Genomic DNA, 14,404 nt, shown 5'->3' on the forward strand with positions numbered 1-14,404 from the left:
AAACCACCAACCTTCTATTTAGCAGCTGAGCATTTAGCCATTTGCACCACTCAGGGACTCCTGCCAGACACCACTGAAGCCCCAGTGAAGGTGAAGTTCCCTGGTGGGCAGATGAGAGAATGGCTAATGTCAGGGCCCAGGCTGCTGGGGCATGGCAGGAAGCTGGGATAAATGCAGGATCCAGGGAGGGGGCAGGGGAGAGATGTGTGGAAACCAGGGGATCCAAGTGGTTGCTCTGGGCCTCAACACCAACGCACAGGGAGACATCGGTGTATTCAGTAAGCCCAGTCTGTTCCATCTGCTGTGACACAGGGTTTAAAGGGAAGGGCTTAGGGGCAGGTCAATTGAATTTGCCTCCCTTCTTTGTCTTTACAGAGTGATGACCTTTAGGCCACCGAGTTTCACTCTCTGAGTCCGTTTTGCTCACCTCTAACATGTGCATATGGACTTCTAGAAGTCACCATACAGCTGGGATACTCTTTAGAAGGAAGAATGGTGAGAATTTATATCACGTACTTTGGACATGTTATTGGGAGGTACTAGTCCCTGGAGAAGGACACTGTGCTTGGTAAAGCAGAAGATCAGTGGAAACCAGCGAGACCCTCTGTGAGATGGACTAAGTCAATAGATGCAGCAAGGGACTCAGGCTGGGGCAGGATGGGCGACGTTTCACTGTTGTACATGGGGTCGCTGTGACTCAGTAACTTGAAGACAGCGAACTACAAAACAGGTGTGATATTGCCCATCTTGCTGGGTTGTCCTGAGGAGTAAATGAGACACCACATAGAGTACGGTCTTGGTGCACACCGGTCCTCTCCAATCGGCAGCGACTTTAGCAGTGATCAGATGCCCACACAGACATGGGAGCCTCTAGAAGAGCATTGTGGGGCTGGGCAGGTATGAGGTGGGCTTGGAGAGGATGCGGGACCTCCCCTCAGAACCTGAGGCAGGTCGTGCTCCAAGATGTGTTGGAGAAGGGGAGACACCCGGACGAGAGGGAAGCTTCCTTCTGGAAAGATTCACACACACAGGCCATTGGAAAGATCATGAAACCATTTATTCTCCTGTCTGTAAGAAGAGGAAAACGAAATGGGCCCTGAAAACCCATTGTTCCATCGGTGAATAAATCTGGACCACACACGAACCGAGGGATGGGGTCTTCACTGAGGGTTTGTTTGGGTTTTTTGCTTTTTCAAAACGCTGAACTGCAATGTACCTTTAAAGTGTTCCTGAGACATTTTGCTCTTGGGGAGAATGATCAAACTGCTGATTTGGTCTACAGTAGTTTTGCCCTACGAATTGAGCATAACACATCTGATTGGCATAAAAGTACCAAAATGTCAAATTTCACAGAATCGGGGCCAGAACTGTTCTTTCCATGGCATTTGGACCTGCTCCCCGCTGGGAGAAAAATGCCTTTCTTTCCTTGGTCCTTTGCAATGCCCAACCCACAGGTACAGAAAAGGAATAGTATTCAATCTTTGCATTTAAAAACCAAGCAAGGCTTTAACCAAGTAATTGAATCATTAGGCTCATGGTTTAAACACCAAAGTACATTGGATGAATTACTCATCTGGCCCAGCTTAATACCTGTTGTCTTAACACTACAACAACAACAGCAACAAAAATACATAGAGTTGAGACATGTCTAGGTGGTACAGCGTCACTTAATACAGGTGGTGCTAACACTACAAACAAACCACAAAGTGAAGAAGTGTCTGGGTGGTGCAGAGAGGCACAGACATTGTCTTTCTCAGCAATGACTTGGCCTCGAGGTGCAGCTTTGGCTGGCTGCAATGCAGACCAGCCCTCAGAACCAGTACTCAGAGACGAAGATGTGGACGTTGACGACATTTCGGTGGGAGACCACACCCCCGACCACGTAGTTCATCTCCAGCTTCAGGACAGCGTGAAATGGGCCCACGATGGGCCTCACCTGGCGGACTACACCTGTGAAGAGAGCAGAGGTGTCCTGGCAGTTAGAGGGACTGCAGCAAGGCTGGGACCTGGGTGAGAAATTTCAGGGCTAGATCTCACCAAGGCCCACTCTAAGCCTCATGTTCAAATGTTCAAGTCTCTGGCATGGCATACCCTCCAAGTGGTCTCACCTACCTTGGGACCAGCCAAGGTGAGCTTATTTCTCCCAGAAACAGTCATTCTATTGGGGCCCTCTGTGCTTCAAGGGCATCTGTAAGCATGGGCTTTGGGGTCAGGCAGCTCTGGGTCAGCACTCATTGTTGCCTTCTGGGAACCCAGATCTCCTTCTCCATCACATCTACCTTGCTAGCTACTTAGTTCCAAGGGTTTAAAGTGTCTGGAAAGGGCCTGGCCTAGAGTTGTTACTGTTACTACAAAATACCCATGTTCTCAATGACATAAAGTTATTGGACTGTGTGGATCACAATTCATTTAGATCACATTACCAAGAAGGGGAACCCTAAAACACTTTATTGTGCTCCTCAGGAATCTGGACATAGACCAAGAGGCACTTGTTTGAATGAAACAAGGGGACTCTGTGGACTCAGGATTGAAGAGGATGAGTAGATGCCCTTCCTCCTACCCACTGTGCCCAGTCTGACCCTTGTGAGAAATGGCTTTACTTCACCAAGACTATGAGCCTCAGTTACCCTCCAGGTCTGTCAGTGAACTCACTCCATGGTTCAATTTTCTATAAGGGGAACAATAAAACTAGTGAGGTACACACACCTTAGAATAACTAACCGTTTGAGATCAAAAGGGCAGCATTCCATTCACCCAAGAACAGAGTTGAGAAGGGTTAGGAAACAGAGAGGAATGGAAACAGGAAACACAGGGAGCAAACAGGACAGGTGATGCCAGGTGGTGAGGAATTGCAGTCAGTGACATGAAACGAAATGTGCCTGAATTTGTGAATGGAAAACAGATCGGCTCTTGAAACCTCCACCTAATTCACAACCAAAAGTTAAGAAACAAAGAAAAAGCAAACCCGGAGCCTATAGTTCTCGACCCCAACTTGACAATTAGCCACCAAGTGGGTGCCGTCTCAGAAGGCCGATTCCAGACCGGTTTTGACACACAGCACCACACGCACATTAACGCATCTCCCCAGCAAATGTGGAGGCTGACTGGGGTCTCAGAGGCCTTCCCCAGGCAGCTAGAACATCAAGTTCATGATCAGGAAGCAGACGGTGGGTGTGGTGGCCCTCCTCACTGCCCTTTCTGAGCTCCTGTGTCAGACACGAAATGCCAGGCAGCAGCAGGTTGGAATTCCAGGCAGTTCTTAGGGCCGGTCTCTAAGCAAACAGGGGGCTTTGGCGCTGATGCAGGCTGTCAGCACCCTTTCTCTGCCCGCCACCCAGTGATAACACGGCAGCTTTGTCCTATTGGAGTGCTGATGAACGTCTTCAGCTCCCGGCAAAGACGTGGGCCTGTCACCAGCCCCTGTGTGCCAGTAGGACCCGACGACCGGGCCATTCCCACTGCCCCATTGGGAACAGTGTGTGCCGGGGTCAGTGTGCGCTCAGGGGGGCTGAATCCAGACACTTGCCCATGTCCCTGCTTCCCCTGCAGGATTAGCTTTACTCCCCTGGGCCTGAGGTAGACTATGGTCTCCAGCAGCCTAAGGATTTTCACTGTTCTCACCAATGCCCAGTTGGGTGGAGACGTAAGGAGAGAAGGGGTGAGAGGTTGGTGGACGATTTTAGGAGACAGGAGCCATCGAGTGAGGTGACGTGAGTACTTCCATAAGCTACAATCAGATACGTATCTGTAGGCACACAGAGGTGCACATATGCGTACACTATATGGATCCCCATAGATGGGCATATGTACTATCCATATACACATGGTGGTGGTTATGTACCATGGAGTCGGCTCTGACTAGTAGGGTTTTCAAGGAGCAGCTGGTGAATTTGAACCACAGACCTTGTGGTTCACACAGACCTTGGAGACCAGTACCTTATCCCACAGTGCCACACCAGGACTCCATTTATACACATAAATGTGCATATGTACTATACATATAGTAATGTAATATACAAATGCAATATACAAATATACTCTGGTAGCATAGTGGTTACGAATCGGACTGTGAACTTTAAGGTCAGCAGTTTGACACTACCAGCCACTCCGTGGGAGAAAGATAAGGCTTTCTGCACCCGTAAAGATTTTCAGCCTCAGAGATCCTGTACAGGGTCGCTATGGATGGGAACCGACTCGGCGGCACTTAACAACAACAACAACATACATGTCTACACATATACATTTACTGTACATACACAGGGAGTCCTGATGTGGCGCTGTAGGATAAGCACTTGACCACGAGGTTGGTCTGAACCACAAGGTTGGCAGTTCAAACTCACCAGCTGCTCCTTGGAAACTCTATACAAGATCTCTATGGGTCAGAACTGACTTGACAGCATTTAACAACAACAATATGTATACGCATATTATGCAATATACATTTACTATACTTAAACACATAGATGTGCACATATACTCTACATATACACATGACGTTCTGGGGTGGGGATGGGGCGCTGTGGGATAACGCACTGGACAACAAGGTCTATTTGAACCACAAGATCAGCAGTTCAAACTCACCAGCCGCTCCTTGGAAACCCTATACAGAGTCGCTATGGGCCAGAACTCGATTCAATGGCACTTAACAACGACAACAATACTAGTATATGGAATTAGACACACACACATATATATACTAGCATATACATATATACACACACACCACATACGTGTGCATCTATGAATAGTGCATGTACACACATGTACACATATAGTCCTGGTGTGGTACTGTGGGACAAAACACTGGAACTGCCACAAGGCTGGTGGTTCAAACCCACCAGCTACTCCTTGGAAACCCTATACAGGGTCGCTATAAGTCAGAACCAACTTGATGGCACTTCACAACATACACTCACATGTACACATACACTATGAGTGTACACATATTCATATATTAGATATGCACACAGATACACACACATATAAGTACACCACACATTGTTATTGTTGGGTGCTGCAAATCAGTGTGTCCCATAGTGACCCTGTAAACGGTTTCTGACGCTGTACATCTTTCTCCCATGGGACGGTTGATGGGCTCGAACTGCTGACCTTGTAGTTCACAGTCTAGTGCTTATACTATAGAGCTACTTGTGCACATATATGCATATGACACATACACATGAGCATGTGCATTGTACATGCTATACTATACATGCATATGAAGCCCTGAGGTGGCGCTGTGGTTTAATGTGATGGACTTCAAGGTCAGTTTGAACTGCAAGGTTGGCAGTTCAAGCTCACCAGCCACTCCTCAGAAACCCTACACAGGATCGCTGTGGGTCAGAACCAGTTGACAGCACTTAACAACAACATGTATGCATATATGTTCACATATACGTATATAAACACACACACATGTTGTTGTTATAGCAACCCTATAGAGGATTTATGAGAGTGGCTGGTGGGTTTGAACTGCCAGCCTTGCAGTTAGCAGTCCAGTGCTTTACCTACAACACCACAGCAGGACTCATATATACACATGCACAAATACAGATACTATACAGACAAGACACATGTGTGTATACAAGTGTATCCATACACATGGAGTCCTGGTTTGGTGCTGTAGGATAAGCACTGGACTACTAACATCAAGGTTGAGGGTTCAAACCCACCAGCTTATGCTCGGAAATCCTATATAAGGTTGTTCTCCATCACAACCTATTCCACAGCACTTAACAACAAGAATACACATATCCATACATGTGCACATAGATGTATACACAAGTGCACACAATATACATACACTGGTGTGTACATACATGTATATATACTATGTTTATGCAGACACATGCACATAAACAGATACTACCCATGCATGAATGCACATATACATATAGAAATACTATACATAGATATGGAGGCCTGTAGGATAAGCACTAGATTTCTAACCACAAGATTGGTGATTCAAAATCATCAGCTGATCCTCAGAAACCTTATATAGGATTGCTATGAGTTGGAATGGACTTCATGGCACTTAATAACAACAATAACAATACATATACAAATAGGGGTGCATGTATACATACATTATACACACCCAGGTGCACACTATACATACATGTGCACATATATAAATACTATACATATGCACACACACTGCATTTGCTCTTGGATGTAGAGTAGCTAAAGCAAACAGAAAAAATGATGATGCAAAAGAGCTGAACAGACGAGTTCGAAAGGCAGCTGGAGAAGATAAAGTACAGAACAAGGAAATGTGCAAAGACCTGGCGTTAGAAAGCCAAAAGGGAAGAACACACTTGGCATTTCTCGAGTGGAAAGAATTGAGAAGAAATTCAAGTCTTGAGTTGCAGTACTGAAGGATTCTACAGGTAAGGCATTGGACAACGCTGGAAGCATCAAGAGAAGATGGCAGGAGTACAAAGCACTGTACCAAAAACGAATTGTTCGACAATCAACCATTTCAGGATGTTGCATATGATCAAGAGCTGCTGAGGACGCTGGCAACAAACAAGGCTCCAGAACACCAACTGAGAATGCTTGAGAAAACGATGCAACGCTAAAAGTGTTCATTCAACTATGCCAAGAAATTGGAAAGGCAATTGCCTGGCCAACCGACAAGAAGAGATCCATATTTGTGCCCATTCCGAAGATAGATGATCCAACGGAATGTAGAAATTATCGAACAATATCATTAATATCATATGCAATTATGTTATTATGCACAATTATACTGAAGATAATTCAAAAACAGTTGCAAGAGTACATCAGTAGGAAGGGGATGTGGAATGAGGGATATCACTGCTGATGTCATATGGATATTGGTTGAAAGAAGAGAATATCAGAAAGGTATTTACTTCTGTTTCCTCAACTATGCAAAAGTATTCAACTCTGTGGGTCATAACAAATTATGGATAATATTGTAAAGAATTAGAATTTCACAACACTTCATTGTGCTCTGGTAAAACCTGTACTTAGACCAAGAAACAGCTGTTCAAACAGAACAAGGAGATACTGCCTGGTTTAAAACCAGAAAAGTTGTGCATCAAGGGTGTATCCTTTCACTATATTTATTTAATCTATAAGCTGAACAAATAGCATGAGGATCTGGACAATATGAAGACGAACACGGCATCAGGATTGGAGGAAGATTCATCAACAATCTATGATATACAGAAGACACCACCTTGTTTGTTGAAAGTGAAGAAGACATGAATCACTTACTGATGAAGAGCAAAGACTTCTATACAGATTACACCTCAACATAAAGAAAACAAAAAATGCTCACAACTGGACCAATAAGCAACATCATGGTAAATGAGGAAAAGATTGAAGTGGTCAATTTTTGGATCCACAATCAATGTCCATGGAAACAGAAGTCAAGAAATCAAATGATGTATTGCACCGGGCAAAACTGCTGCAAAAGACCTCTTTACTGTTATGTGCTGCCGAGTTGGTTCTAACTCAGTGATCCAATGCACAATAAACAACTGTTGTGAGGTTTGAGTCTATTGGTTGCTGCCATTGTGTCAATCCATTGCATTGAGGATTTTCTTTATGTTTTCTGTGGTCCTTCAACTTTACCAAGCATGATGCCTTTCTCCTGGGATTGGTCCTTTCTGACAACGTGTCCTAAGTACGAGAGACAACATGTCCTAAGTACGAGAGACAATGTGTTCTAAGTACGAGAGACAGCGTGTCCTAAGTACGAGAGACAGCGTGTCCTAAGTACGAGAGACAACGTGTCCTAAGTACGAGAGACAAAGCTTAGAAACTATGCTAGTTTCTAAGGAGCATTCTTCTAAGACAGAGTTGTTTGTTCTCCTGGCAGTTCAAGGTACATTTAATATTCTTCTCAACACCATAATTTAAATGCATTTGATTTTTCTCCAATCCTCGTCATTATTGTCCAACTTTTACATGTATATGAGGTGATTGAAAATACTATGGCTTGGGTCAGGCACATATTAAAATCTTCAAAATGACATCTTTGCTCTTTAACACTGGAAAGGGATCTTTTGCAGATTTACCCAGTGCAATGGGTCTAGTTTCTTGACTGTTGCTTTCATGAGTGTTGATTGTTAACCCAAGTACAATGAAATCCTCAACAATTTCAATCTTCTATTTATCACACTATTTATTGATTCGGTTGTAAGGATTTTCGTTTTCTTTACAATGAAGGTCAATCCATACTGAAGGCTGTGGTCTTTGATCTTTGTCAGTATTTCAAGTCCTCTTCGCTTTCAGTAAGCGAGGTTTTGTCATCCAGTCCTGATGCTACGTTCTTCTTCATCGAATCTAACTTCTCAGATTATTTGCTCGGCACATAGATTGAAGAGGAAAGATCTCTTTAAAGTGTTCAAAAGCTAAGAAGTCATTTGAGGCCTAAGCTGCGCCTAACCCAAACCATGGTATTTTCAATCACCTCATGTGCATCTGAAAGCTGGACAGTGAATAAGGAAGACCACAGAAGAATTGATGCATCTGAATGTCAGAGTTGGTGAAGAATATTGACTATACCACAGACTTCCAGATGAATGGACAAATCTGTTTTGAAAGTAGAACCAGAAAGTTTCTTAGAGATGAGGATAGAGCGAGTCTGTTTCGCTTGTTTTGGACATGTTGTCAGAAGAAACCAGTTCCGGCAGAAGGACGCCATGCTTGGTAAAGTAGAAGGTCAGCAAACAAGAGTCTACATGCGATGGACGGACACAATGGCCCCACCAGTGGAGTCAAACAGCAGGGGTGGTGAGGACGGTAGAGACTGGGCAGGGTTTCCTTCTGCTGCCCATGGGGTACAGGCTATAAGCTGGAACAGACTTGACCACACCGAACAACAACAGACTAGGCCAGCTCACAAATACAGACTCTGTGAGTAATGAGGATCCAATGTATGAGGGACCTTCAAAAGTCTCCACAGATTTCTCCCATGTAAGCTATCACATAATTCACAATAAAACATTTTAAAAAAAAATCTCCACAGATATCTAGGAGACTTGGTGGCACAGTGGTTAAGTGCTCAGCTGCTAACTGGAAGGTTGGTGATTCAGAAGATGTGGCAGGCTGTTCCCATAAAGGTTGACATCCTTGGAGACCCTATGGGAGAATTTTTATTCTGTCCTATAGAGTTACTATTAGACTGCAAAGTCGTTTGAACCGCAAGGTCAGTGGTTCAAGCTCACCAGCCATTCCTTGGAAACCCTATACAGGGTCGCTATGGGTTGGAATCGATTCAAAGGCCCTTAACAACAGCAACATAGAGTTACAATAGAAATCCTGGTGTGACGCTGTGGGCTAATGCATCAGACTGCAAAGTCATTTGAACTGCAAGGTCGGTGGTTCAAGCTCACCAGCTTCTCCTTGGAAACCTTATATGGGGTCGCTGTGGGTCTGAATCGACTCGACGGCACTTCACAACAACAACAACAGAGTTACTATGAGTTGGGATGGATTCTATTGCAATGGTGGTTCAAGCCTATCAGCTGTTCCTTGGGAGCAAGATGAGGCATTGTGCTCCCATAAATATTTACAGCCTTAGGATCCCTATATAGGATGGCTATGAGTCACAACTGACATGATGGCACTTAACAAAAGCAACAACAAACAAGTCATATATATTGTTGTTGTTAGGTGCCATCGAGTCGGTACCTACTCATAGTGACCCTATGCACAACAGAATGAGACACGCACACACACACACATATATATACATTGTTGTTAAGTGCCGTTGAGTCAGTTCCAACTCATAGAGACCCTGTTTAGGGTTTCCAAGGAGCGACTGGTGAATTTGAACCGAACCTTGCCGTTAAAACTGAACTTGCAGTCCAATGCATTATCCCGCAGTACCATACCACGACTTCGTGTGTGTGTGTGTGTGTGTGTGTGTGTTTGTGTATAGACATATGAGTCTTGGTGTGATGATGTATAGTTAAAGCACTGGCCTACTGACCTTGAGGTTGGTGGTTCAAACCCATCAGCTGCTCCACAGCAACTCTATACAGGGTTGCTATGAGTTGGAACTGACTTGATGGGACTTAACAACAACATATAGATGTATATATGTATATATATATATGTAGCTCTGGTAGTGAATTGGGCTGTGAACCACAAGGTCAGCAGTTTGAAACTACCAGCTGTTCTGTGGGAGAAAGATGAGGCGTTCTGCTCCCGTAAAGATTTACAGCCTCAGAAACCCTGTACAGGGTCGCTATGAGTCAGAACTGACTCCATGGCACATAACAACAACTATATATATATATAGTGTTTATATGGATACATGTGGGGCCTTTAATTGCATCAACAGTTGAGACTCACAGAAGTTTCTGGAGAGACCCATATGTGCCAGGTTCTGGGCTAACTAAGTAGAGAGAAGACGATGGTCTGTCCTCTGGGGGCACGTCCAAGAAGAAAGAGAAAACGCTGCTGCAGAAAGCCGTGTGCGGAGCAGAGAAGGACCACGGGGCTTCCAGCAGCGACCTGCTCAGGGTGAGCCACTCAAGGCTCTCCTGAGGCCTGCAGCGTTGCAGTAACCGAACGGGGTTAGCGGATGACCCAAGGTGAATGACTTAACCTTTCTAAGCTTCAATGTCCTCTTCTGTGAAAGAGGAATTTAAAAAGCCACCTTCAAAGTTAGAATCAAAGCAAACCTGAAGTTGTCATTTTATTTTCCCTCAAAATGACTTGTGATTTGCCATTGAATTGGCTCTGACTCATGGCGGCCCCACGCACAACGGGCGGGAACGTTGTCCAGTCCTGCACTACTTCAGGATCATGGGTGCGCTTGATTTCACTGTTGCGGCCACTGAGTCTTTTGAGAGCCTCCCAAACTAGGGAGTTCGCCTTCCAGCGCGGTATCAGACCATGTTCTGCTGCGATCCATTGGGTTTTCATCGGATCATCTATGGAAGTAGATTCTCAGGTCCTCCTTCCCAGTCTTAATCTGGAAGCTCCGATGAAATTTGTCTCCCATGGGTGACCCTGCTGGTATCTGGGATTAACCCATGGATAGCTTCCAGCATCACAGCCACACACCGCCACCACAGCACACCACACTGGTAGCAGAAATGACTGCAAATCCAAAAGCTCCCCAATATCTATCTAAGTAAGAATTGGACTGGGTTCCTGCATGGCTGAAGACTAGAACAAGCGTTCAGTGTTCTTAGTGGATTGATTTTCAAACATGTATAAGGGAAAGCCCTGGATATGTAGAAAGTGTTTGTATCTAGATACATTATGCTAGCCCCTTCACGAGGTTTAGTTTCTAAAATGGGTGAAGACCAGACTTCACGCTGATGGCTAACGGTTCAGACTGTAAGCAGGTAAATGGTGAGGCAAGAGAAGCACTTGAAGAAGAGGACTCTATCAGTGACAAGAGGGTTGGGTCAGCTGAGGCTAGGGCGATGAGTAAGACTGAACAAAAAGGGTGCTGTGAGGGTGAAGTGAGAAGTTGTGGACCACACACATCAGGTGCTAAGAGAACGTGTGTCCCTTTCCACCACTCCAGACCAGGTCTCCAACTCTACTCACAACCTGACTGAAACCAGGACTCCCGTTCATAGGCCACACCTGTTCTGTGGAGCTGACCATTACTCCTTCATTCTGGAGCTCTGGTTTGGGTTGAACATTGTTTCCTCCCTTTCCAGGGTAGTTCACGCATGAGTTCCACATCTTTGCCTTCACCTTGACTGAACCCAGTATTTCTCCTAATGCCAATTCCTTCTTCACAGTTTTTCTGTGCATCTATCCATCTGCTCATCTATCTGTCCACTCATCAATCCACCCACCTAACCATCCATTCACCTACTCATCAATCCATCCATCTATATCCATTCATTTACTCATTTATCCACTCTTCCATCCATCCATTCATCCACCCACCCACCCATCCACTCATATACACATCCATCCACTCATCCATCCATTCATCTACTCATCCATCCATCCACTCACCCACTCATCCACTCATATACACATCCATCCACTCATCTATCCATTCATCTACTCATCCATCCATCCACCCGACCATCCATCCTCCTGACCATCCATCCACTCATCCATCCACCCACCCACCCATTCATCCACTCATCCATCAATCCACTCACCCATTCATCCATCCACCCACCTGTCCATCCACCTATCCACCCATTCACCAGTTCACTCATCCATTTATTCAGCCAGGCACCCGTCTACCATCATTCACAACTCTCCTACCCATCTATCCATCCAATGGAGGCTACTCTACATAAGGAAAGTTCTACAGAAGAACTGTCATTTAAGTTGGATTTTGAAGAACAACGAGGAGTCAGAGGAAAAGAAGGACATGTACAAAGCGCAAATGTGGGAAGCTTCAGACCAGTTCTGGTAGTGATGTTGACCCTGGGCCAAGATGGGCAGAAGGTGACACTGTGGAGGGAGGCACAGAACTGCTCCAGGGGACCCCACATCTCATTCATCTCACAGATAGGGAGATTGCATCAGTTGTCTCCTGGCTTCCTCCCCACCACCAATCTAGAGCAATGCTTTCGTGGAGCCACTGACAACCTCCTACTATATTAAAGCAAGGAACAGAGGAGGAAGATGAGGGGTACTTGCTGCCAGTCTGAAGCCTTCTCAGGGGCTCAGTTCCACCCACCCACTTGGACCTACTTGACTCTGGGGAGCTGCACATTGGGAAGTAATTTCAGGGTGCCTCTCATGTGAGGAGCCCTAAAAAAAAAAAAAGAGGAAGACCCCCCCCACCCCCCACCCCAGTGAGATGGATTGGCACAGTGGCAGCATCCATGGGCTCAAGCATGGCAACAATTTTGAGGTTGGCTCAGGACCGGACAGTGTTTTGTTCTGTTGTGCACTATGTTGTGTCACTATGAGGCGGTACCGACTCGATGGCCCCTAACAACAACTCATCTTATGAGCACTTTCCTGGTCCTGCTTTGCGTCTCCTGGTACTCTGTCCTCTTGCACTGCGACACTGCATCTGCTATCGCAAGGACTGTTCAGGGGCAGGGTCTGCAGTGCTCTATCTCTGTCCCACCTGTCCCCAACCTGGGGCCTGGGGCAGGCACACAGGAAGGGACACAGTCATGTTTATGGAGGAGGGCAAAGGCAGAAAAAGAAAGAAGGAGAGAGATGGAGAAGAGAAGGAAGATGGGGAAAAGGGAAGGAGGGAAGGCATCCTCAAGGCATCCACAATCCAGGAGGGGTGAGAAAACTCCGCAGTAGGAAGCAGGGCCACTGTGGGCTCTGAGCAAGTGCATTTGGAACGACCCCTCCAGCTGCAATACACATGATGTACAGACAGCTAGGAGAATTTCCACCGCACTGGACTTGTCTATCCTACCGGTTGGGGTGTTTACCTCCCCACCGTCCCAAAAGCCCCAGGAAAAAAATTAAAAAAAAAACAAAAACACCCAAAAGCCACAGTAGCGAGTTCAACTGTATTAATCTTCCAAATCCTCGTCCTTGGCATTTCTGCTTCGGGTCTCAGACACTGCTGGTATCCTTCAGCGTGTCTGTGCCTCTTAAGAATATAATTAAGCCTTTTTTTTCCCCCTTTGAAAAATGTAGGCCCCCTCGGGCACTTTACCTTCTTGGCTTGTCTCTGCAACTTTGTAAGTTGCAGCTGATGTACTGGGATCCAGCAGCCGGAACTGAGCGTGCACAAGGATGACAGGTGGCCTTTGTCACCTCATACCTGACCCCCAAGGCTATCACCAGCTTCGGTACTTAGTGCTTGCATCCAACTGTCCACCAATGACTGCAAACGATGGAAGTCAGCTACGGGTCTGCACTGACTCTGATGTGGCCATCATGAGATACGGGTTTACCAAGGGGCCTGGAGCCACAGCTAAGGCTGTTTCGGTCCTGCCACTGACCAGCTGTGTGGCCTTGGGCAAGTCAGCCTTCCATTCAAAAGTCCTGTAAGTCTAATGGAAAAAACAGGGTTGTTGAAGAGACTTTCAACAAACCAGACAATGATTCAAGGGACTCTGTCCTATCTTATACCCAGGGGGATGGGGAATGGCTTTGAAAGGAAGAAGGCAGATGTTTCAAACGACAGCAACATGCCAACATCCTATGAGGAATCCAGAGTGGTCACTGTGTGCGGTCAGGCAAGGAGTCACTTGCTTTCTAGGTGACCGCCTGGCTTTGTGCCCGAATGCACGGCTCAAGGCCAGGGGAGCACATGGGTGCTGGTTGCTCTGTACCACTTATTGGACGGTGCCAGGCACACCAGAGGGACTCAGCAGATGGCTGTTAACCGAACTAACAGACTAAAGAGGAAAGCATCAACTACAGTTTACCACCCACCACCGTCAAACTGACTCTGACTCATGGCGCCCCGTGTGTGTCAGAGTAGGACTGTGCCCACAGGGTTCTCAGTAGATGA

The 14,404-nt window shown here is 46.0% G+C and overlaps 1 protein-coding gene across 1 annotated transcript in view; it reads right to left on the minus strand.

Moving 5' to 3' along the window:
* Positions 1-1,810: 1,810 nt before the first annotated feature.
* FBLN1 (fibulin 1) overlaps positions 1,811-14,404 on the minus strand; it is a 99,877-nt gene continuing 87,283 nt past the window's right edge. The window contains exon 17 of the mRNA XM_006866893.1: positions 1,811-1,950. Within this exon, the coding sequence (XP_006866955.1) occupies positions 1,811-1,950 (140 nt within the window). The remainder of the gene's footprint in view (positions 1,951-14,404) is intronic.

This window comes from Chrysochloris asiatica, unplaced genomic scaffold, assembly GCF_000296735.1.
Source record: "Chrysochloris asiatica unplaced genomic scaffold, ChrAsi1.0 scaffold00097, whole genome shotgun sequence".
Classification (NCBI taxonomy): Eukaryota; Metazoa; Chordata; class Mammalia; order Afrosoricida; family Chrysochloridae; genus Chrysochloris; species Chrysochloris asiatica.